The sequence below is a fragment of the Hermetia illucens genome, chromosome 6 (genome assembly GCF_905115235.1).
Source record: "Hermetia illucens chromosome 6, iHerIll2.2.curated.20191125, whole genome shotgun sequence".
Lineage (NCBI taxonomy): Eukaryota > Metazoa > Arthropoda > Insecta > Diptera > Stratiomyidae > Hermetia > Hermetia illucens.
The window spans coordinates 90024347-90050957 of record NC_051854.1 but is presented as its reverse complement, the minus strand read 5'-3'; the positions used below and the strand labels follow the sequence as shown (position 1 = coordinate 90050957).

General features: G+C 44.3%; 1 protein-coding gene across 1 annotated transcript in view; it reads right to left on the bottom strand.

The window, feature by feature from the left end:
• Window positions 1–25451, bottom strand: part of LOC119659975 (transient receptor potential protein) — a 52819-nt gene extending 27368 nt beyond the window's left edge. The window contains exons 1-10 of the mRNA XM_038068341.1: window positions 24950–25451; window positions 17626–17839; window positions 17320–17464; window positions 17148–17243; window positions 13403–13545; window positions 12028–12229; window positions 5751–5927; window positions 5458–5692; window positions 4979–5131; window positions 4770–4915 (exon numbers count right to left, since the gene is read on the bottom strand). Coding sequence (XP_037924269.1) covers window positions 4770–4915; window positions 4979–5131; window positions 5458–5692; window positions 5751–5927; window positions 12028–12229; window positions 13403–13545; window positions 17148–17243; window positions 17320–17464; window positions 17626–17804 — 1476 coding nt within the window. The 5' untranslated portion in view covers window positions 17805–17839; window positions 24950–25451. The remainder of the gene's footprint in view (window positions 1–4769; window positions 4916–4978; window positions 5132–5457; window positions 5693–5750; window positions 5928–12027; window positions 12230–13402; window positions 13546–17147; window positions 17244–17319; window positions 17465–17625; window positions 17840–24949) is intronic.
• Between the last annotated feature and the right edge of the window lie 1160 nt (window positions 25452–26611).

The following is a 26611-nucleotide window of genomic DNA, read 5'->3' as shown; positions in this document are numbered from 1 at the left end:
CACTCGGCATCCAATATCACTAGAGAGACGAGAGGGCTCGAGACGTTAGACCAGGTGAGAATAGGAAGATTAAGGTCATCAAAAACAATGAAGGAGAGGGAGGGGAAAACTAAAGTTAGGGTTTCCGATAATCTGCTGAAGAAACTTCCGTACATATGGGAGAGACTGAAATTAACAACCGAACTTGCGTTGTGCGGATAAAGACTTACAGTAATATGGCCGTAAAAAGGAGAGGAGGAGGAGGAAAAGATGGGTTCGGCCTCTACCAGTTTCCCTACTAAAAGCCACGCCATCTTTGTCATAAGGAAAGGCTGAATAGCTCAAAACCCAAAACTTTAACATCTAACCAGGTTTCAGAAACGCAGATGATGTTGTGTTGCTGTCACGGTAGATAGATTGAAATGCAATAGCTTGCTTCTTAGAACGCTGAATAGAAAGGTTTTAGGCTAATGGACAATTCATTTATGTCAGTCGGCGTTGTTGGCGCACTGTACGGAAATTTCCTCGGCTTTGGTGTTGGGCCACGACGTCAAAGCCGTAAGGATACGTAACCTCAAACGAAAACGAAGCTATTAAACAGTCCAGTGTGTCATCCTTCGTCAGTTGTAGGACTATCGACTGTGGGACGTTGGAGGAGACGCGGAAGCAGTTTAGTATCATCAAGATGATCTGTATTTTTGCATGGCGCTGCTATTGTCGGGTGAAAGTAGTACTCCAATAATAAAGGGCAAATGTTGACGAAGCTTGGTTTGTGGAGTCAGTTGGATTGACTAGAATAGTGTGATGACTGATGCCAACACCAAGGCATCAATAGGAGACATTCTTCAGAGCGTCAGCAGGTAAGGCCCGTCAACCATGAAGTTTGAAGGCGTAGGCTCGGCTCCACGCGTTCCACCTTTCTGGGAAACGATCCCAACCTTCTGATTTTGCCAGGGAAAAGCCGTGTTTGCCACTTCCAGGATTAAGAAGGACGAAATGCGATTCCAGCTGGTTATCGTCAACTTTGACTTTGAGGCACTACAACAGGTTTCCCAGTTAGTGAAAAATCTTAACCAAGACTACAATACACTCAAGAACAGATCGACGACTTTTGGAAGACCGACAAATTGAAGATGACAAACCTACTCAATGTCTCCGCCAGCTGAGACTATCCGCCGGTTCACTAATGACCGATGATCTCCCGCCATCCTTCTGATTGTGAGCGCTTTTTAAGCGTACACAGGAAACCCTCACAAGCCACAGAACAAGCAAACTTGGACAAATTGGGAGCCTTTGCGGATAAAAAAGGAGAAGTCCACTCTTCACATTCCACATTTTGCGCAGTACGACCCACGTCGGTCGTGTCAGCTTGGGAGGCGGAAATAGTAAAACTGCGTCAGGAAGTCGCCCAAATGTAGTTCCAAGGATGATTCGAGAACGTTGAATCGAAACAACGCGAGGGCGTGCACAAGCTCAAAACCCAAATCGTACGATGGTTAGTGTTACAACCATCATAAATTTGGCGCAGAAGCACGTAGATATCACGCTGCGTGTAAGTTAAACTCCAACTAGCACCGTCAATGCCTGAATCCGCTGCTAGCATACCTTCCCGTCTTTTCGTCAACGATAAGCGGATAAACGAGACATACCTCATCGAAACGGTGGCGGCTGTCTCAGTCTTGTCGCTACTTACATCTGCAAAGCGGTATTAGAGCCTTACACTCTGTACAGCCAACGGTACCACTATCAACACTTTCGGTAGAACCACCAAGGTTCTGGACTTCAATCTAAGGCCACCACTTCAGTGGCAAATCGTCATCATACAAAAAAGCCTCCCATCATAGAAGCCGCCTTTTTGGCTACCCTCGGTCTTCTAGTAGATCTCCAGCGTCGAAAGCAAAACCGGCCAAACTACGAAAGGAAGAGTTATGCAAAACAATCTACCCACAGTCTCGACGGTTCCAGAAGGCAACCGTTTCCAGTATCTCCTCACCCAGTTTCCTGAACTGACAAGGCATGTGCAGCCTAAGGAGCAACCAAAGCTGTGAAACACAAAATAGAAACTACAGGCCGGCCTGTGACCGCTGAGGTTAGAAGACTTCCCCGGGAGGTAACAAGCGGTAAAACAAGAATTCCAGTGGATGATGGACCAGGGAACCTGCCGAACATCCAATAGCCCTTGGTCGAGTCCTCTGCACATCGTGGAAAAGGCGAACGGCGCTATTCGTCTTTGCGGTGACTACCGCTACCTCAACGCACACACTGTACCTGACTAGTACGGTGTACCCAACGTAGATGACAACGTGGGACCAAACGGCTGACATACTTTCTCTAAGCTCGATCTGGAACGAGCTCACTTCCATACCCAAAACAGTAATTATAACGCCATTTGGGTTGTTCGAATCTACTTGAATATATTTTGGTCTCTGGAATGCAATACAGACTTCCCAACGAATCATTGATTCTATTTTCAGAGATCTATCCTTCGTCTTCGCGTACTTGGAAGATTTGCTCATCTCCTCAAAAGACGATTTAGGGCACGGGCAGCACCCCAAGATAGTCTTTGAAAGACTCTCAGAGCACGCAATTAACCTCAACCCTGCGAGATGCGATCTTGGCCAGCCAGAAATCGACTTCTTAATCTACAAGGTAACATCAGAAGGGGTGTTACCACTATCTAGCAAGGTACAGGCAATCCAGGACTACACACGCCCAGAACGTCAATGCAGCTACGTGGATTCCTCAGAATGCTGAATGTAACATGCCTTCCACACGCATCCACTACACAGAAGCCGCTAAAGGCATTTCTACACATGTCAAAGAAGAACGACAAGTCCCCGATCCTCTGGACCGATTCTGCTGTAGCTGCGTTCGGAAAATGTAAAGCAGATCTCTAGGAGGCTACACCTATTAAATACTAGGTGATCCAGACCCAGAAGCTGAAATATCATTAAACTGAAGAAGCATCTTCGACGACTTAAATAGCGCCGGAGAAAAGAGCATTTTTAATGACGGCCCAATGCCTATAATTATCCATATATCTGGTCAGCAAAATAGTTCTCCCACTGTTGAACGACATTTGAATCATATAGGTGGTCAATATGGTTGCTCATACCCATCAGTCGAAACCCAACTGACCTTGTGAAGGGTTCTGCGTTCGAATAGAAGCCTAAAAGTTTTTCACCGTTGTTATTACGGTGACCAAGACTATGCCTTGCCATCGCATACTCTGGAAAGCAGCTGCCAGAGCTCATCTTGGCATTCAGACAATCCATCAAGGTAGCGACGTCACTTTTAGGAAGCCTCTTTTGAACTGCATCCACTTCTCATAGGAAGCCTTCATCACCTGGATTTTAGTCTTCAGAGCTGAAAAGTCGTCAGCTCGACTCTTAATTATTACGACTAATGGAACGTTTGCGTGGAACAGTTCGTCGAAATTTTGTGACATAAAGACCTGATGGATTTTGCCCACCGTAGCGTATTTTGTACTGTACCAATTCTCTCCAATTTTTCAATAAAAAAACAAATACCATCCAATATCCACCGACTCCACCTTATACAGGGTGTATTATGAAAGTAATGCTTATTGTTTTCTTATTACGCAACTATACATTACAGCGTGATCAGACCGGTCGGAGATTGTGATAGGGGTTCTGCCTTTTCAAATGTGCCTTGTCTCAGTTTGCTCTGAGCAGCTGGAGTGTTAGGACGTGTCTTTGCACGAAGTCTATTTGTCGATTATGTCACTGCGTAATGGAGCGCTCACTGGAACAACGGTACACAATCATGCTTTGTGTGCGGCTTGGAAAGAATACAACGGAAACTTATCAAATGCTTCAAGAGGCGTTTAAAGAGCGATGCATTTCGAGATCTAAAAGGCGGAGCTACGAGTAGCACATACAATCTTCTCCCAAACTCAAAAAGGCGCGCATGAGCAAGTCTCGCATCAATACAATGCTGATTGTCTTCTTCAACGTCAGAGAAATCGTCCATTTTGAGTTTGTACCGCAAGGACAAACTATCACCGCAGCCTTTCGCCTGAAGACTGAAATGACAAGTCGCACGCGTCAGGCGTGCCACACGGCCTTCGTTGTTACCAACTTCCAGAACAAGACCTCCGTGGCGCCCCAGCCTCCTTACAGACCTAACTTGGCTCGATGTGACTTTTTCTGTTCCCCCGACTGAAAAAACAACTGGAGGGAAAACACTGGGAGTCGGTGGAGAACATTCAAGCTTAAGTTATAAGGTTCCTAAGAGGCATTCCAGTCCAGGAGTTTCAGTGTACTTTCCAGGCATGGTAGAATTGTCTCCGCAGGTGTATCGATGCGCCCGCTGCGGTTTCATTCCTTTGCATCGAGTCAAAAAATCACTACAGAGAACACGTTTCAGTAGTCGAGAGAACGTAATGGATTAATCAAAAATAGCTGTGATAGATATACCCAGGCCTGATGAGAGCGGGGTGCGAAAGAGAGGGATTCCCCCCAAGGCCGGAGTTTTCTTGAGGGGCCGCAAAGAAATTTCAGTGAAAAAAAACCTTAGAAAGGATAATAGGGGGCCCGCAAGTGAAAATTACTTCATACCTGTATTATATTCACCCGGGACCCCATTTTCAGGTAAATTTTCACCCCGGTCCCTGGATATACCATACAATCCAACATCATTGGATGGGATCAAGTATTCGCATAAACGTGTTGCAGTCAATGGCAATTACTTTGAAGGGTTGAAAAGATTCTGGAAACTATTGATCAAGGTAGTAGTACAGACCACTAAAAAAATACTGAACCACTTACGTGAACAATTATCCAAGCTGTAGCACGGCAAAGTATCCACGTCACATAAAAGCAATTTGAGATGAAATCCACCACGTTCCAAAGATCAGCAATATAATCCCACAGTCCGGCCGAATACAAAGTTTTCAACTCTGCGAATATCAGACCTGGAAGTAAACGTTACAGTCATGTTTTTGCGCCTTCCAACGTCCTGCAGTGATTTCAATTACTTATAATATAAAGGATAATGAAACATTCGATAGGGCCAGGCAATGAACCCCGTTCGTGCTTCTTCCAGTCTGCCAAAATTTCCAACATCCAAGGGAGGCCAATGAATTCCAAAGCCAGTCTCTCAATCCTTTGTGATGCTGCACCCAATAGAGCTAAAAGATATTTTAAAACTAATGATAAAGATCACAACAACAAAAACAGTTAAGGTAATTAAAGACGCGGTCCAGTAATACCGCAATTTTTGAGCCTACTAGTTCCCACTGTTCTCCATCCGTAGGAGTTCATTCTATCCCCCAAAAGGTCAATACCTAATCTTTTATTAACTCGACTCGCTCAGCAATGGAGTCAACTCGCCTCATGCAACACCGGAATTTCCAATCATGGTGGAGTTAGAACCTTAAATTAGGCTTCAAAAATGGCAAAGTGCCTTGAACGACAAGCTAGGAACGCCTGCAAATTAAATCAAATCCTGACTTACATAAGAAGAACGCGTAGCTAGCCGAATGACAAATAAATTTTACAAAAGGTTTCCTCATAAACTGTCCCATCTCGGAGTGCGGTGCGACCATATAATTCATGCTATAAACTGGAAACATGCAACCCAACTTCGCAACTTCCACGAGTTGCCGAACCATCGTTTTTCGTCGAAACCCAGGCAAACCTTCATACCAGATTGCACCTAAAAGTTGTTGGACGTTCGGATGCGCGACGAACTGGAATTAGATACGTAGTTCTGAGATTGGCTAGGAACATAGGAACCCTATTACTTACCATTTTTTGTTGATATTTAATAGCGAGCTCTAGTCTTTCTAATGTTTGTCGATCGCCAGGCATCCAAACATTGCTCGTTACCTCGTGGTCGAAATTCAGCATTACCTCTAGTTCGTGCGATGTTCGGGCGTGGTCTAATAAGGCGGTTGAGAATTCCTGGACAGATTGTCGCATTTCCTGAAAATGAGTTCCACAATTTCGTTAAAATGATTACCTCGCCGTAGACGGTGTTGCTTCCGCATTTTCTCGCAGGCAAAATAAGCCCAGACCTCCGAAGCTCAACAAGTTTGCCTTCGGCACCCAGTTGTCAGTCGGCAGTGGAAAACTATCTTCCTGATGGGGTAATAAATATCTTGAGCAACCGTGTCGAAAATATTGATGAGCATTGGTGCTCTTTTCCGGGGCGCAAGTGCAGTTGCTGGCCACGCCTTATAAGGGTGGCATAAGATCTGACTTGCCGCTGATGTTTGGAAGTGGATTGACAAGCATAGGGAACTTTTATTGTCGCTGAGAGTGGAGTCGAATGCGACGCGTTTTTATTTATGTAAATATAGTTGCCTTTCACCCTTGGTGGGATATAGCGCGTCAATGGCACTTATGCACCATCGTTCGCGGTTACCTGAATTGCACTTCAGCTCCCTCCACAACTTTCCGAGACGCCCACACTCCTCTTCTGCTGTTCTGCGTCAAGTGCCCATGGGGTGACCCATTTGTCGGCCATCTTTGAAGAGTGAATTCCATTGAATGGCATAGCCCGCAATGCTACCACTTGCGTCTTCCGATCACATCCCTTTCGGCTAGTAAGCCTGTGCGTCGATCAAGGTCATCATTTGAGATAGTGTCAGGCCAGCGTACTCCGATGATACGACGCAGACAAGTATTGTCAAAGTCTTGGAGCTTTTGGGAAACATTGGAGTTCACTTTTCATGTGCTACTCTCATATAGCAACACAGAAACAATGCTAGCACAGAAGAATCTCAACTTGATCTTGGTATGGAGATAACTGCATTTCCAGATTTTAAACAGAGCAGCGAAAGCGGTTCTAGCACTGTTAATGCATCGACCAAAATTTCGGTTCGGTGCAATTATCGAAACTACGCTTCCTAAATATACAAACTGATCGACACCTTCATCATTGATGCAGATAGATAGAGTCCGATGACCCGTCAGCCTAAAGACCTTGGCTTTATTGGTGTTTATATTAAGTCCAACTCTACCTTCCTCTCTAGATTTAAACTCCAAAATGATCCGTAAGGTGTTGATGCGATCAATGCCAAAGAATCCGGAGCGAAAACTAACCTACTCTCTCTTGGTCAAGCTTCCGAGATGTTCTTTGATGCATTTCAGGATGATTTTAGCTATTATCTTTGCGATATCTCTCCAATTGTGGCAGTGAAAAATGGTTTCCCTTTTTTGTAATCTTAATGATCATCCTTTTCTTCCACTCTTTCGGAAAGGTTGTGGCGCGGCAGGATCTGCAGCATTCGAAATTTATTTCGGATGTTGCGGATGCGGACGGGTAGATGGCGCTGAACGTGGAAACTCTCCACTCACGCGTTTTCAGAACGCACCGGGGAAGTGGAGAGCCAGCGGTAAAAAAGTGCCGTTGGTTGGGACAGTAAGGACCGCATGGAAATAAGTCGGTCTCTTCTGTTCCCAACCGCGACACGGAACATTTCAGCGCGCTCATTAAAAAAATATTATAATCAAAAAAGGCTCCATCGGTCAATCTCCTACAAGTGCGGAAAAAGACTATTACTAAAGTTGTTCGTTATTTTCTTATACCGTTTTTGATATTAAGACTGAATGTACAGAGACTGAATTGGAAGTGTTATTTCATTGATTTGATATTATATATATAGTCATAAATATGTGGACATTTAAAATTTTTATTACTAAAGTGGTGACCCCGATAAAGAACAAGTAACAAGTTATCCGCCATCGCCGCCATTGGTGAAGTTCTATTGACGACAAAATTCGTCCGAGCAACACGGCAGAAATAGAACTTTCAAACGCCTTTCACACACCGGACCAGCCATCATTGCCACGAGATTCCGACAATCTTTCCTACAAGGTCATTCCCAAGATTTCTATACAAGTAAATGCTGCAGATCTGCAGTAACTGCCGGTGCAGCAATAAGTAACTCTGCGCGGAAACTGTCGAGCCCAGCGACTTTACTCTGTTTGAGAGCATTGATGGCCGAAACTATTTCCCTTTTGCATTGAGGAATATTCCGTATCCGCATGCTACGGTGATTAGCCATTTCATCTACAAGTGGGGGAACCTCACCGAATGTAATATGGTTAAGGACCCTGGTGTGCTCTTTCCACCTCTTCAGTGGTTCATTATCGTGAATGAGAAGTCGACCGTCGACGTTCTTCGCAAGATCATTGAAAGTTTCGCGATCATATGCAACCTCTTTCACGATGCGGTATATATTTCTGAAATCAGTGCGATCTGCGGCATCTTCCGCTTCTCTGACCACAACACATAGGAAATGCTATCTTTCCACGGCGTACACTACACTAAACTTCTTGAGATTTCGCTCGGTATTGAGGTTGGAACGCGTTGCGTCCGCCATCACTCACAGCGGTCACTAGAGCCTTCAACCCCTTCCCTTCATGAATAAGCTTCCACGATTCCGCAGTCAGCCAGATCTTATGGCACCTTTTCGGGACGTGGCCTATACAGCACCTGAGAAAAGAACATTTTTGGTGTGGGTCTAATGTTCATCTATATTCTCAGGCGGGATACTCAATGTATCTTACGACCGATCATTGAGATAGCTCTCTCACTATCGACCGATAGCTGGGTCATACAAATTTGGTGTGTTTAGCAGCACCAGCCACCTGTCATTATGGGAAGCTTGTTTCCAGTTATTGACAGCAGCATTAGCCAGTGCTACTGACACTCTAATTGATGGTTTCGGTCCGGGTACGGGGTGCTAAGGCATCCGAGATTTCATTTCCCTCTACACCATAATGACCGCATACCCAGAGTAGTTCCATCGTTTTGAATCTAGAAACAGAGTTCAATCGATTTCTAAATTTCTGAACGAATTTTGAAGTAATCAAAGGACTGCTCAACATCCTCAATGCAGCTTGACTATAGCTACCGATCACACTGCGCCTGTCCTTCAACCGCTCGTCAATCATCCACGTTGCCGCTTCTATGATCAGATACACTTCATCTTGAACGACACTTGCATATTGTCCCAAGGGAAAAGCCCACAACTCGTTTTACTTCCAGAGGTAGACTCCTGCTCCAGAACCCTGTTTTGTTTTTGAGCCATCGATGTATAATAGAAGACGTCACTATATCCTGACACGCATTCTTCTGGTTCGTCCCAGTTTCCTCTTTGTTTCAAGATAACTTCATTTCTTCTGCTAACCACATGTATGGGGATCTAAGTATCGGAAGGCATTGCGAAAACTGATGATTGGAAAGTGTTCAATCTGATTGTTCGTATAGCTTCGGTCAGTTGAAATATGAAACTAAACTTAGGGCAGGCTCTGTGCTCGAAAAATGTGCCACCAATGATGAGGCGGTAGAAGTTGCAGAAATCCACTACGAACGTCTCTCCACGACCGTTGCGGTCGTCAGGACCGTGTTTTGCTCTTTACATGTCCGAGCAAGGTGTTCACAGACCCCGCCTTGGCATTCAGATTACCCATCACGATCACAATGTCTCCTTTAGGAAACTTCTCCTGATTTGCGGGCATTTGCTCGTAAAAAGCATCTTTCTCAACTATATCGAAAATCTCTGTTGGTGCGTAGCATTGTACAAGTGTGATGCTCCTTAACCTGAACTGGAATCTTGCACTCAGAAGTCAGTCAGAAACCGGTTTCCAGGTCAAGAGAGCGCGCTTCGCGATAGCCGTCAGAAATAATTCGACACCGGGTTCGTGTCTGCTACCACTGGGCTTCTCGGAGCAAAAACACAATGATGTTAGCGAGGCAAGATGGCAAGAGGGAGAGGAGAACTCTCGAGAGTCCCACCATCTTACTGCACTTAGGACTAGGATTGGTTTCTGGAATGTGCGAGGGCGACAACGGTAGCGAAGGTCCTCAGAATGCTCGCTTTCTCCATTTTGAGCGATATATATGGTACTAGACATTCTCAGTTTATATCGCTGGTAGCAATAAAGTTTCGAAATTTGCAGGTTGCTAGGCCACAAATTTCCATCCCTACTGCTCGCCTCTTACAACAAGCAGAGAAGACTATGAGTGTATTCTTACGCCTTAACGCTAGGGGACGTGCTTCTGCCTTCGTATATTTCATCACGAAAGAAGTTTCAGCAAAAAATGGAATAATCTTAGTCATTAATACACTTAAGTGGGCGCTGGCCGTGGACCTTGACAGTATCCTTGGGAAATTGTTCCTTGAAGCTCCTGTAAAGTTGTAAGCTTTACTTATACGTAAAACCTGGGACCTGGTGATCTTTTCCAGAGAGTGGAAGAAGAGGATGATGGCAAAGACTCCAGAACAGACAACCCTCTCCCAAGGCGAAAATGTGAATTGGTACTCACAATGGAAAACCAAAGCTGGGAAACTCCTGCTGAACCAACACAATGACAGCTTTACCACCAAATCCTATCTTCGCATGCACTTGGTGACCGCTAGGAGTTTTTTCTTAAAGTAAAACTGCAGACAGAAAGCGATGGAGACAAACCTCCCGTGATTAAACTGTACAAACTGTTCCAATATGGGGCTGATTTCGCCTCGTTTCAAAAAATGTACTTGACAGAAACCGGTTCCCTGAAGAAGAGCAACTATAACATGTGATCTGAGCAGGTCTCCTGGTCAGCCAAAAAGCCTGTCATTATATGCTTGGGAAACATAGATGAATGGCTACAGACAGAGCGTTTTTTTATATTATGAAAACGGTAGAGAGTTGCAATAAATTTATACAAAAAAGGCAAATTTGGCCAATTATGACTTCGTCAGAAATAGTAGGTATTAGTAGCTGCTCCAAGGAGTCCAATCCGCTATCGTTTGTGCCTTCAAAATAGCATAAACTGCTAAGATCATGACTTCTCCGGGAAGAGCAAAGGAAGGAAAATCTTGTCATCTTCCATTTTGAGAGAGACATCGTAGTATTTACGAAAGATAGCAGCTCCTTACCATTCAACCGGAGATCTCTTTGAGGTTCTCCAAACAATTGTTTGCCTAGTGTCCACAACTTGGCCCTAGCTAGAGCTAAGCTGGGCTATTAAGTAGGGCGAGAAAATTCCATTCACTAGCAGCAAGCCGACTGCCCTCACCGAGTGACTTTCAAAATCAGAGCAACGCCCGCTCATTTCATGTTCCTATGATTGGAAAGCTAGAGGATGGCAAATTTGAGCGTACCGCCCAGTCTGTTTATCACGTCGCTGCACTGTCCAACCAGCCTGGGGATGTCGCCACAGAGTACAAAGCCTTAATGGTCCTTTGGCCGTCGTTGAGGCTGGGGTCATGTCCCACTTATTTCCAGTACCTCTACTTGGAACACACTGACGAATCCCGGAAAATCGTACAATCTGGTTAAACTGTGTATATCTGACTCCACTGACCATCTTCGATCCGTTGGCGAAGAGTACTGTGTCATAACCTTGCAACCAGTCTTCCACTCTGTCTTGGTTGGCGTATTGTGTAATCTATTGGGAATACCTAGTGTTCCCGAGTTGCTTTGTTACTAAGGTCGTAGATCGCAGAATGTTATCATTATAGGGCGAACTGAAGGGGAGAATAAGAAAAATGCATATGACAGATAGACAGACCGTGGTCCGACTGCGTGATTTTGGAAAACTTTAAAGCCGAATTCCGCGATGAAGAGGTAAAATCTAGGCAATGAGGCAGCATCCTGTCTCACATCTTTAAATATTATGGTCCCAGCATGAGGTGGTGCCTATGCTTAAGAATGTCCTTTATCCTTAATGTCAGGTTCTGTGAAGCAGGCAGCTATCTGGCGAACTGTTGCAGAGTTTATGAAAATGGCAAAACCAAGTCAGTATATGCAATACGGAGTGATTGATTAAAGGACATCTGGTGCAATCAGTACAGCCACATTTGATACCATTCATTATATTTCAAAATCTACAAAACTGAAACGATAGAGAAAGACCTCCACCTTTCCAAGTTGAGTGATGGTCTTGTGGCACTTTACCCTCTTTTCTGTGTTCATTCCATAGTCTGTCAATGCGTTTGGCAATAGTTAAGTCCAGGAAGTTTCGGTAAAGCCCCCTGTCACGCTAGTTCAGCTTTGTTTATTACACCATTCATATATTTTCACTTACCGTATATTCCAATCGAAATTCCGACTCCATAGCTTTGAGCCGCCTTAACTCCCAGGATAATTCGAAGGCAGTCCGGAGTGGGTCTATGGAACTAAGAGCAATCAAAGAACTAGAGGTTAGCGCTCGATATGCATTGATACGCGACTGTGAGTAACGCAAGGAATCCGTTTCCTGAGACTTCACGCAGTCATCACAGCCACATCTGAAAAAGTGATTTAAATTTTTAAGTCGATGTTCACATCAGTTTGGATGTTGCAATGGATCAAATGGGTGCAATATGATGAACAAATTTGCCTGTGCTTTACCGCCTAAGAATGGTGAACTGAAAATGTCTATGAAAAAGTTGGGCTGAAAAGTTCGTAGGCTAACATTTGACAAAATTTGATTCTATTATTCAACATAGTTGCCTTCGACGCCGTTCAAACGATTATATTAGTTATACAATTTTTGGATACTATTTTTATAGTACGATTTGTCTTTAGCCTTAAAATAGGCCACAGTTCCGGCGATTACCTCTTCATCGGCACTAAATTTCTTTCCAGTAAACATTTTCTTCAGGTCTTAATTTCAACCTTTAAACGCCCAAAAATGCTATGTAATAGTCGTTGTTGATGGTTTTCCCTTTCTCAAGATAGTCGATGAATATTATGCCATATACATCCCAAAATACTGATAACATAGCCTTATTAGCCGACTCTTTCGTCTTTTCATGCTTAGGAGTCTATTTACCACGTGCAGTGCATTCAAATGACAATCGATGATTCTGGTGTGATATAGTGGAGCCATGTTACGTCCATTGTTACATATCGACGCATAAATTCGGGTTTGTTCTGGAGGAAAAGCTTCAAACACTGCTCAGAATCGTCAACTTGTTGTTGCTTTTGGTCAATTGTGAACACGCGCGGCACCCACTTTGAACAGAGCTTTCGCATATCCAAACATTCATCCACGATCCTTTGATATCTTTAGAGTCTCAGCTATCTCAATCAACTTCACTTTGCGGTCATCTAAAATTATTTTGTGGGGTTCCTTGCTGTTTTCGTCGGTAAATAAAATCAATAGTCTGACGGCTGTCGAATTTGTACACGTGTCATTTCAAGGTTAGGGTTAACCAAAAATCGTATGGATTTGATTCTAGTTGCGCCATCTGACTGTTAGCATACGAACTTTTCGGCCCAACTTGGACTAATAATATTAAACAAGTTCAATGTCGAACCGGAAATGCATACCTTTCTACATGAAACAAATGCCTATATTTGAAGGAATGCCAGATGTTGTTTGCAAATTGGAGGCAAATGGGATCTAGCTTTTCAAGACAAGCGACAGGGTTTTGTATATCGCATAATGAATGACAATAATAATATATTATTATTACTTGACATCGTGAGGCATGGGCAGGGCTGCACCTCGATCAAGGAGCAACTTCAATATTTCATAATTGTTACGATGTGCTGCTAAAATTAATGGTGTAATATCTGGGGTAAAACAAGATTTTTCTCTTTCCACTGATTCCCAACTCTGTAAAATAAGATTTTTTTTCTTGAATGGTGGCATAAGGACATTAAAAAAAATTTGGCATTGTATGATCCGAAACTGCTATTCTATAAATGATAAATTTGGAATCATTAAATTGTAAGGAATAGAAGTCAACTGATAACAATAGAAAGAAAAACCCTATGCCGACCTAGGACATCACAAAAATAGTGCGGAGAGAATGTCTAGGCATTCCTAACGAAGAAATCACTTGGCTTTCTTATTTGAGGCTGGCGAAATATATTTATTTATTTAATTAAAGACAAATACAGAAAAGTAAATTCCTAGTTACACATTGCCCCCAGAGGGAGGAGCGAATAAACGGCTTAACTTATGCTTAAACCTAAGGAAGGAGATATAGCCAAAGGACCCAAACTGAAGGGCGTTGTTGGACCGGGATAGCCTCTGGATTGGGGAGTAAAAGTAGATGTGGAACTCCGCGAAGGGTACTTAAAAAATGTCCGCACTACGTGTATTGCGAGAGGCGGTGCGAAAAATAATATCAGAGTTGGACGACAAGTTCATAAGGTAATTACAGAGTTTGAAAATGGTACACATATCAGGGAAGATGCGGCTTTGCTGCAGGAAAGGGAGACTGATGGTGCAGAGCTGCCATGGATAGTCCATACGGGGAAGGTTCTTTTTTAAAAAGAGGGTCCTGATGCATTTACGTTATTCAGCTTCAAGAACGCTACAGTCACGGTTGCGAAAGGGGGATCAGAAAATACAGCAATATTCAGGATATTTCTGACAAGGAAGTTGAAAAGTGGTAAGAAGGGCTGAATTGAGGTAAAGTCGGAGGAGAAACGTAAGATAAAACCAGGCATTTTGGAAGCTCGATTGATGATGTCAATGAAGTGGGAACTGAAAACGTTGTCCACCAAGAGATTAGAGAACGGAGGTGGGTGCGGATTTGAGCGAACAACACGTCCAGAAGTATTTGCTGACATTCAGTGTCAGTTTGTTAGCGTAGCACCAACGGATCAAAGCATCAAGGTTGGACTGCAACAGAGCACCGTCCAGTGGAGATGAAACAGAGGCAATTAATTTAAGGTCGTCAGCGTACAGCAAACAGGGACAGGTGAGGTTGGAGACGGAGGCATTGATATAAAACAGGAATAGTAGAGTCCAAATATGGAGACCTTGAGATGGAACGGGCAAAGTGTCCATGAAAGAAACTCTTCAGGAACGGAATGAGAGGTAGGATGAAAGCCAAGAGATGATTGCGGAGGGGGGGGTAAGTGGAATAGAGAGACTTTGAAGAGGGAAAAGAAATGTGTACAGTTAATAAGGAGGGGGTTAGGAAGTCTATTGGGGCCAGGTCTGACATTGGTGTCAAGATTACTAATGAGGCACTCAACTAATGAAGGCGTGAGGAGAGGAATGGTAATGGTGTGGATCAAAAGGAGGCGCAGATAGCGCAGTGGTTCTGGGAGCAAAAACGAAAGAGAAATGGGTGCAAAGAAGGTTGCAATATTGTTGTGGGGAGTTCTTCTTTTTCTTCAGCCTTTGTTCCGTTCACAAGCGGGGTCGGCTCGCCGTGATCAGCTTCGCCATTTGGCTCTATCGAATGCCTGATCTGGGTGCAATTTCGAAGCTTTTAAATCCCCATCCAGCGTATCAAGCCACCGTTGTTTAGGCCTGCCTTTTGGTCGTTTACCGTCGACTTCGATGTTCAGACCAATCTTGGCAAGTGAATTCTCGTTTGCACGAACTGCGTGACCATACCATCGAAGACGCCTCTCTCCCAACTTTTCCATAACGGTGCAACCCCATAACGATCGCGGATATCCTCATTTCGGATGTGATCAAAACGTGTCACGCCACTAGCTCAACGTAACATCTTCGTTTCCATTACCGCAAGACGCCGTTCATTGTCTTTTATAGTTGGCCAACACTCAGAACCATAGGGAGCGAAAGTTAATGGAAGAAGGGAAAGATTTTGTGGGATTTCGGGAATGTCGAGTGCAGGACCAAAACGGTTTCAAGTTACCGCGGGCAAGGACGGCCTCGACGTTCAATAAGTATCTCTGATGCGCTATTTAAATTATTGACTTCCTAGTAGAGCCCATTGCCTTGAAGTGGGCAACGATGACGTTATTCTTTAAAGTCCGAAACTCCTTCCGCTATGCGTGTTCCAGGTGGATGCTATTATGGATCTTCATGGTGAACCAAAATGGGTATGAACAAAAACAAGTAGGAGAAGAAGAGATACAACAGGAAAGGAGATCAAAAAGGATATTATACAAAGGAACTTTATAAAGAGCTTGATCACACGTAGGGTTTAATAATATGTGATCCTAGTTATTGACGCTTAGGCTGAGTTGAGACCGTCAAGCTTGGCTTTCCGGAAATGAACTTAAAAGAATTATCGCAGTTTTGGCGTCTGAGCGGGGGAGCTCTGTATCAAATTTGACTGGGAGTGGTGAGCGTTAATTTTGACATGGTGGATGGGCGAGAAAATAGAGAGAGGTGGCGCTCGATTAAGTTGGAAAGGAAAAGTTCGAGAGCGCGGCCCAAATTTTTGCAAATATTGAAATTCAGAACAGAACAAGTGTTCACAAAGAAAGAGAGTTGAAGGAAAATGTGGAAGAGGTTGTTGAAAGTAATAGGAAGGCTAGGATGATTAGGCCAATTGAGTATGCGGGGGTTAAATTGCGGTAGACCAGTGCGCCCCTCACATTGTTTTATCGGTGTCTGGTTGAGGTGCGATGGTCTCATAGGGAGCAGCTTTGCAGTCAGCGACGGTGGTAAAATGTCGTCGTCTCATAAGAATATAGTCGATTTGCGTTTTACTGTTCCCATTATAAAATGTAGGGAAGATGAAACAATCGTTTGATGGACCATATATTCACAAGTACAAAGTCATGAGTGCCCGCACAATTGAGGTATAAATGTTTTATTTTTCTGGAAAAACGTCTTACTTTCTACATCAGTAGTAAATAATTGGAATGGTGAGAGGTGGGTCAGTAAGAGGAAACTAACATTGCTAACCAAAAAAATCTACAAACTGATGCGTCGTTATAATATCCATGCTTCAAAGAGTTTGGAGAACATCGAGGCTGTTGTTGTGCGTGCTACACAAATCAAACATGACAAACGCCGTACTGTACCCGTTAGCAGTGACCGATGTCTGTCCATAATCACTGAATTTTGGAAACCATTCATCAAGGAAAAACACTTGGAGGATTATTGGGTCCAATTAGGATGGTGCGATAGCCCATACGACGCGAGAAGACGACAAATTTACTGAAGACAATATGCTCTTGGAGGTTCATCTCCAAAAATAGCGAACTTGACTGGTCTGCCTCACCTCTGCCCTGAGAGCAGCGTGACTGAAACTGGTTACAGATGAAAGCCGCTCCTTTTTATATAATCGCAAACACGATGGCGGTGCGAATTATATCCAACTTACAACCGTCAGTACTTTAAGTCTAAGCCAAGCTAAAGTCAGATGAGGCAACGTCTGACAAGTTGCCTCTGCCCTGGATGAAACCGTTAGTCATTCTTTCTACCCTGCTTTATATTTTAACAAAAGTCCCTGTGACCTCATATAGTTTAAGGTGTAAAAATTATGACAAACTTACGTAAGGTTCCCCTTGTACGTGGTGCTCCTCCTCCCAAATGAGCAACTCCTCAACGCCTTCAATGTATTCTTCAGATATTGCATGTAGTAGGGCATCCTGAAAATAACATCAAGCAAAAGATACAAGACCAAGGGTTCTATCCGCAAATTCAATATTTTTTTAAAATGTTTACCTTCACTTTTATTCCTTTTTCCAATAAGAGGACAATTAAGTCGTAGTTTTCATTTTCTATGGCTGTGATGAGCGCAGTCCTGTTCAGAGGATCTACACAGTCGATACTAAACTCTTTTTTGTTGTCAATATTTTCTTCAATTATCCTATTTAATAATTTAATTATTAGAATATATACCAATCAATCATTTAAATTATGAATAAAATGTAATCCAAAGACTTCTTTCTGCACTTCCCCTGAAAATATGGTACTTCGGCAGGAAAACAAGTTTTGAAGGAGGTAACTTAACACCTAAGAATAACGCACCTTTCCACTGTAGCGCAATCACCGTGTTCAGCAGACAAAAGGAATTTCTTCTCGATTTCGGTCAGGACATATTCATCCGATGTGTTTGCCTGCATTTTGAAATCCAGAACCTGGCCCGTGTTTTCCTCATCCTTATTTCCATCCTTAGGCACTAAGTTTTCTTTCGATTCGGTTTTCATATTGACGGCTCGATGATATTACTTTGTCAAAAAATCTGAAAGAAAGAAATTCCACGGATGTGCAATGATGAACTTGTGTTGTTTGTTTATTGAACTCTCTTTTTATACAGCATTCTACAAGGCCCAGTCCCGTTTGTTACCCTGAATAAAGCTTTGTTTTATGGATGCCAAGGATGATGTCCAATAGACGCCTTCAGCTAGGGCTAGACTGTGTTTCCGTACCCATGTTAAATCCATCACTTTTTTAGGCAGAGTGATAACGAGGACGTGATCTGTAAGAGATCACTTGAAATCTATTATTCCTACAATCCTCAAGGCTGGTAGTTTCATAAATTTTTCAACCAGTTTTCAACTGCCTCCCACCCCAAAAGACTACATATAAATCTCTATAAACCTCTGGTAAAGCCTATCGTAGACTATGCCGTCATTACCACTATGAACCCTCCAAAGTACTTTGAAAACAAACTCAACTCAATTTCTACTTGTATTTTTGGAAGATGCTAGAGGTTGACCAGAACCACTCCCTTCCACCAAGTCTTTGTTTTGGCCAGAGAGCCACCACTCCGTTAACAAGCTTCAAGCTATCCTGCCGTATGACTTGGCCCGTGCCGGCAGAGCCCATGTGGCGGCTGCGTGTAGTAGGGCTGTGGAGGGCCTTAAATTGAGGGGCTTTCTGGTCCTTGCATCGGACACTACCTTCATGAGGGGTGAGTCTGTCTGCGCTATAATTTGTCCTGAGGAAACGCATGTCTCACTTTTTTCTTCGAAACTTAGTAGAGTGTAGGCTGCTGAACTTTTTGCCGTCCTTCAGGCCATCAATGTAGCCTTCAGAATGGGTACGGAGAAAGTTGCTATCATTACAGATTCTCTCTATACCTATAAATTGCTCAAACAAACTGCGCTATCACTTCACCTAGTGGGTAAGATACATGACACTGACCCCCTTTTTAAATCACTAAAAATTCTATGGTGCCCGACTCATGCGGGATACCCACTAAACAAACAATGTTAAAGTTTGTAAGGCTCTGGGGTCTGAAATGAAGAAAATGGACGCTTCAACCGCTTCAAGCCAGAAAATTGGCAAACCCGAATGACGGAAACGTGGGATGGAAGATCCACGATGAATCCGATACTTCTTCCATCGCAAGTAACAGCGTATGGTCCTTAATACAATGCACATACGTTTTATATATTAGACTGTGAATTCCTAAGAGAAGAAAGGGGATTTGGTGGAATCAGGGTTACGTTGAACACATACCAAAGACAGACTAATTTTAAAGGTGTTGTGTAACACAAAACCTTATTAAAATCGGTTTACTGGCTGTTTGTCTGTGTGTTTGTCTGGTTTTTTTTTTTTGAGGAGGTGGATATCTTCAAAAGACACTGGTCTGGACACAACAGCGTGTGGGATTTTTACCCACTAAAACCACCCTTCGACTCCCTCCCTGCCTTTCGCAATTTATTTTGGATAGATGCAATCATGCAGTTGGCCGCATCCTAATTCTTTTGTTATGCTAGCATTTTCAACACCAGATTTTCTGGTACCAGCATCTCTCCTAGAGTTTCCTCTAGATTCCTCCTTTCTTCCACAAATCTCGGACAGTGGAAGAATACATGCTCTGGATCCTCTAGGACTCCATCGCAATTTGGACAGTCGGGTGAGGTCTCCAATTCAAACCTGTGCAGGTATTGGAGATATCCTCCATGCCCCGTGAGAAACTGGGTGAGATAATAATTAATCTCACCGTGTCGTCTATCCAGCCACCCATTGATGGCAAGAATAAACCTGTGAGTCCACCGACCCTTTTCCGAGCGTTCCCACCGCTCTTGCCATCTATTTATGGATCTCTCCCGCTCAGCGTTCTTCGTCTGCGATAAGGGAGAGGTTGGTTTCGCATTGTATATATTCGCCTTCTCATCTGCCAAGATGTCAATGGGCATCATTCCAGCAATGACGAATGCTGCATCATCTGAGACAGTCTTGAAGGCGGAGCCTACCCTCAGGGCTGTCCTTCTGTAGACTGAACTCAGTTTGTTAGTATTAACTGACATCCGCAACGCCTCCCTCCAAACTGGGGTCGCAAAGAGCATGGCTGAGATCACCACCCTGGCTATAAGCAACCTAGAGGTATGCCGTGGTCCTCCCACGTTCGGCATCATCCTTGCCAGGGCCATTCTAGCAGTGGATGATTTATCGTAAACATGCTGCACGTGTTGCCTTTAGCTGAGCTCCCCGTCTATCATCACCCTCAAGTAACTGATGGTCGGCTAGGAAGTGGTGATATGATTCCGGATTCTAATGCAGGTGGAATTCCTCTTCCGGCGTTTAGTGATGAGGACCGCTGACAACTCTTTCTGAAAGTTGTTTACAGTACCTTCGTTAGCCAAAACTATGTCTATCTGCGCAAAAGCTTCTAGTAAACTGCGCCCCCTTGTTTTTGTATTCTCTGCTACCCCACTCTAGGGCCCAAGCATTGAAATCACCAGCAATCACCTTTCGACTTCTTCCCTTGCGGCGAAAACAAGATTCAGACAGTGTCAAACTTGGTTGGTTGTAGCAGCTGTATCCATATACACCACTTATTTTCGCCCAAACAAAGCCACTGGCTGCCTGACTTGCAGTACATTGTATGGCCTGCCGACAGCACGCCCATATCGCCGCTCCACCAGTCGAATCTGTGACCCATACGCCACCGTAACGGTTTCTATACGGTTCACTTATGATGGCAATTTCCATCTCAGATTCGAACGTGGTCTGTTCAAGTAAATCCTGAGCGACCCTGCAATGATTCAGGTTTATTTGAATAAACCTCATTTTCCCATTGAAGTGAGTGCTTCCCAAATTCCGGGCATTTACCACTTCCGGAAATATGCCGGTTATCCTGTCTCTCCTTTACTTCGCACAATAGGCATTTGGGTCCCTATTGCACTCTCTGGTAATGTGGCCTTCCTCCCCACACCTTCCGGATCGATCAGGTCGATCAATGCTGCTGGTGCATACCTTCGCGAAGTGCCCAAATATGAGGCATTTAAAGCACCTCTTTAGTGACATTTATTCTCTTAAACGGCAGATAACCCATCCAATCCGAACCCTTTCGGCGGTCAACAACATCTGCGCTTCCTCCGCTGGTACTCGTATTGTGGCCGTTTGAGTACCACCACAGGCTTTCCGTAAGCCCACAACAGATTCTCCGGAAAGTTCTTTCAAATTGAATTGCTCCTTCAGTGCAATACAAATTTCTCCTTTCGATATCACTTCATCGAGATCCTTACATTATATATAGATCTGTTTGTCCGTCTGTTCGTCCGTCTGTCTGTTTGTCTGTCCGCCTGTCTGTATGTCTGTCACACACATTTTTCTCGGAGACTGTAGCAGTGATTGATACCAAATTTGAAACAAACAAAGGTGGAAAGGTGGAGACTGAACGCTCATGCTTACACTGAGTTACATCCTTTTACGTCGAATTTAAGGAGGGTCTCCATACGTGTAAAAGGCAGGTGTAATTTTTTTTCAAAATATACTCGATTTGTTGAACGGTTTAAGGCACAATGCCGCACCCAAATGGGATGGTCAGCTAGGAATAGAACGATGACCCTGAAAGTGTAAAGATAGTGTTATCTTTATACCTCTCACCCAAAGGAATTTACTAAAATGCGTCTTTGAAGTTTGAACCCGTAACCAATCTAGCATCCGGAAGACAGATGAAAATTTTCTCGAGAATAGCCATCGTTTATATATATATATGTATATTACAAAAGTGATCAGCAAAGACCAGGCGTTGTCCGACTCTTTGATGACTCCTGATGACAGCATCGAAATCCGCTACAGGATGAAACCCAAAGACAACGGAGCAGAGGTGTCTTCCATACAAAAAACGAGAAGTCGAACTGGGCCCGAACACGACTAGCAAGAGTACGTTCTGCGAAGCGGTCAAGGTTACTGGGAGAGAAGGAGAATCAAAATGGAATGGGTAGTATGCAGGGTACGAATGCGGATAGACCCCACCAAGTGCTACAGGTGTCTGTCTGGATTGCGGATACAGCAGCAACTTACAAGGGACCGGGGAGGAGGAAAGCATGCCGGAGATGCGGCCAAGTAGGTCATCAAGCGAAGATCTGCAATGAAGCGAAAGTTGCGTTCTCTACAGAGACCGTGGAACGTCTGGTGCGAGCGTTGCACACACTGCGGACTCGGGACGGTGTAAAATCTTTGGTTGATCTAGTGTTAATTAGCGAGCAACACCGAAACAGGGACCCGGCCTTATGGTATCTCGACTTATCGTGCACCGCGGTCACCTGGATTCGGGACGATGTTCGACTTCGTTTTCTTAACTAAGACCGAGGGAATGACTTTGTCTGGATTCGGTGTTTAGGGATAACATTTTTTAACATTTACCTGACGTCGAATGAGACGATGCCGGACTTTCGGCGCCGGTAGGTGGTGATTTTAATGCCAAGGCCCTTAAATGGGGCATGCCTCAGTCAGATTCCAGAGGGAAACGAATTCTGGAAATGGCGGCGAGAATCGGGCTGTGAAGAAAACATGCCTGGCATCACTTTTGCGTCGCAATCTCTCTCTCTCATCATCGGTGGACGGGTGGTGAGTCCTAGAAGACTTCCCGGCAAGTGATCACCAGTACATTGCTTTCGAACGCTACTTGCCGGCGACCAATCCGTCGCTCTCCCTGTGGAATGTTGCGAGGGTGAACATCGAGGAGTTTGTCGAGGCTTTTGGAGCATGCAGAACCGCGCTGGAGGGTGGTAGCATTGCAGCTGACACCATCGTAAATTCAGTGATGAACCTGATAACGACGACGGCGTGTGAGGCTTCCATGCCCCGGAGGGTCCCCAGGCGCGACAAGCCTTCTATGCACTGGTGGATGGCAGAAATTGCCGACCTACGGACGTAGTGTCATAAGCTCCGCCGTTTGGCACAACGTTTGCAGGCCAACGAGGAGGCATGCGCCATAAAGGCAGAGTATAGATCAGCAAAAGGGATACTCCGCAGCGCGATAAATAAAAGGAAAGTTCGCGACTGGCAGAACCTTGTCAACGAGGTGAACGAGGACCCCTGGGGCTTCGCTATAAGCTTGGCATCCGGAAAAACGGGGCTGAGTAGAGGCCCTGCATACTAAGTACCAACCAGATGGACCGCATTGTTCCGCATTGCTCCTCAGACGTCCTGTACGGGTTGATGTCAATAGCGCGGGAAGCGTCGAGAATTGCCCCCTTTTTACAATGAGGAAGCTCGAAGAAGGGATTCTCACTATTAAAAACAAGAAGGCGCCAGGTCCTGATGGCATCCCGGCTGAAGCGATCCGCGCTGCCAGAGACTTATCCGCAAGGCAGTTCTGGTTCAGAGCAGGGAGATCCACAGTGGATGCTGTTGCGAAGGTCGTACCATCTACGGTTCATCGAGCCGAGGCACACAGCCGCCGATCTCGACGGATGGTGCCCTTCATAACGCTCGATGTCAGAAATGCCTTCAATTTCGAAAGATAAACAGATATGCTAGACACATTAGAAAACTAATTCCACATGCCAAGCCATCTCTTGAGGATATTGAGGCATTATCTGAAAGACCGCCCCCGGCTCTATGAGACGCTAGAGGGCCAAAGGAGGATGGAAATCACGTCGAGAGTAGTACAGGGATCCACCATAGGGCCGCAACTCTGGAACGCTTCCTATGATAGTCTACTGAGACTCGATATGCCTCAATAGTCGCGCCTGGTCAGTTATGCAGACTAACTACATTGCGGCGCTTGTTGGACGCACTGTTGAACAGGCGCAAAACAGACTAGGCATATTGATGCGATGGGTAAGCGAATGGATGACTGCTCATGGCTTCAGCCTTGCGTTGGAAAAAACCGAAGTAGTCGTTCTTGATCAGAAGGAGAATCCCGACCCTGCGTCACATATTGATCAGCGAGGTGAATATACAGTCAAAACCTGTGGTTTAATACCTTGGTTTAATGCTCGATTCGAAGATGAGCTTCTTCGAGCAAATCAAAGCAGCAGCGGATAGGGCTGCAGCTGGAGTCGTGGTCTTGAGTTGGCTAATAGCGAAAGTTGGGGGCCCTATATCTACTAGGAGACATCTTCTTATGGGAGCAACGCAATCGGTTCTGTTCTACGGCGCGGAGGTATGAGCTAATCCCCTTGGCAAGAATGTGCATCGTAAGCGCCTCGCTCAAGTGCAGAGCCGGAGGCGATCTCCGTTGTCCTCCTGGCCAAGGAGCGTAAAACTATCTACCGCCGGAAGGGCGAGACCGCACCGAGTGGCAACTCTTTTGGCAAAATGAGCCCGTGGCTGAACCGAATGCACGATGAGATTGATCACTTCTTTACCCAACTTTTTAGCGGGCATGGAGGTTTTCAGTCTTACCTGTACAGGATTGGGAAGGCGCGATCTCCAGATTGTGTATTCTGCAATGACATGGCGGACGACCCTGGACATACCTTTTTCTCCTGCGAGAGGTGGAACGACTTTCTTCGGCAGCTTTATGCAAACACAGGGGAGCTCTCGCCAGACAACGTTGTCAGAGAGATGCTGAAGAGCGCTGGCAGTTGGAATCGTATTACGCATTATGTTCGGGCTTTTCTTATTGCGAAGAAGATTGAATTCGACCGACGGAGGGACCGGATGTTAAGGGGTTCCCTGAACTAACAATTCCTTTCCTCCCCACCCCTCCCGTTGGTGAAAGGTATTCCCTGACTTGAAGGCTCCCAAAGCCGGGAGAGCGGGCTGGCCCGAAGTAATGTGTCAAACGGTTCCAGGCTAATTCTCTCATGACAGGGAATCTTAACTACTTAATGTCATACCGGATGCTTGCAGCTTTCAGTATCCCGACCGAATTTAAGCGTTTCATTAGTAGTAAGTAAATTCCTGAGCAACATTAAATAGGAAAATGTATCTAAATAAAATTTCCAATACATTCCATAAGTTAACACATAATAAAATATCCTACGGACCAAAGAAGGCACGTTATTTTTGGGTGTATCCAATTTATTCACACATTATTCACCATAGTGTCTGGAATATAGTCTTAATTATCCCTTCCCGCGTGGGCACATTTCTACGCGCTTTATTTTTCAAAAATTATATTCATCAAGCGTTTAAATTATGGATGTGAAAAAAAACTTACTTTTAAACTGCATATAAGAGCCTCTCCGATATCATAAAAACTGGGATAGCTGACGTCCTTTTAAGGGTAACAAATTATGCCGCACTCTTTGGATATTCCATAAAAGCACAATGCACGAGTCTTTTGAAGCCTTAATTAAATTTAGACCGGACAGGGGGAGGTTCGGGACACACACACACACGAAATCCTTTCTGTACGTAGCCGAAATTAGCACACTCAGGAGTTTGTTATACTCCTAGGGGATAGAGGCGAGGTGTCCTCGGTGTCGCCTATTTATTGCATGTTGTTATACAACGCGGTTAAGGTGTAGACTCAGGACGCGTACGTGTCCTGCCATCACCTCACTCGCCACGTTTCTGTATTTATAGTACCACCACGGTAGTTGGTGAGTTATCCTTTGTGATTTTTTTTTTATTTTTTTTTTTATTATGATGAGCAGGATCTCCCCAATCCTATTCAGTTTTCCTAAGATGTTTTCCTAACGAGAACCACTGGAAAACTAAAGCGCTGGGACACACTTCCACGCGTATAGGCTCTTAATCACATTAGTAGTTTCGATAATTTAATGGCAACGGACACTGGGCCGACCACTCTCAGGTGGGAGTTATGAGTGAGCGCCTGAGAAAAGAATCTAATAAAGTTTCCAGGCTTCCCGATAAGCTGGATTCAGTCCATAATATTGAAGATATGTGAATTTTAATATGCATATGGATCCAATAGTCTTACTGTTCAGCATTTGTGTATTTATAGAGCAGGCATTAGACCTCGAACTCTTCTAGGCTTTATTGCTGTCGACATGCTTAGGTAATAATCGTCCCAAGACCAAACCTTGCTTTCGCTTTTCCATGCTTAGAGCTAGTCACGTGTTCGTTGGGTACGACCTTCACGCTCACAAGTAAGGGAAAACTACACAGCCTGCAAGCTATTTTACTACTCTAGAAAGAAGAGTTCGTGACCAACTTTAGCGATTCAATAATTGTCGAATGAATCCCTGGTAATCCTATTGGAATTTTACGTTTTGTTCTTTGGAATCAATAATTTGTTGTTTCGCTAGTTGAACTCGCACGCCTCAATCCCTTTGCTATATGAATTTGATTGGCAGAAAGTGCAGCCCAAGCAAGGTCGTGCTCCAATGGCATTGGAACTTTAATCCTCGACTAAGGTAAATGATTAAAACAGTCAGATTAATTGCCATAGCCATCAAGTGGCGATTGAGAAGTTCACGGCATTATTTATACTTGGACAAGGGACGGTCACGTTTGAAGCCGTCCTATTACCCACGCATGGTTCAAAAAGGAGGAAGGGAAGGTCGCTATAGTTCGATGAGCAGAGAAATATCTAGATATCCATTAATTGGGTACCTAGAAGTTAATAGTGTCATTTTCACCAATTTCTCGTAATGATATTGACTGGGCGGTACCCTACTTATTATAAATATGAACTGAAGGTCATCCCAAATCATAATGGATGTTTGTGTTCGCCTTCATATTGTCCAGCCGCTAAAAGTGATGAGCACAGCATTCAGTGTGATGATAATAAAAATGGAGCGTAGTTGCAAAATAGAAAAACAAGTCGGAAAACCAAAAAATAAACGCTTTACTCCTTGGAGGGATGTAGCGCATCAACCACACCTACGTGCCATCGTTCGCAGTTACCTGAAAT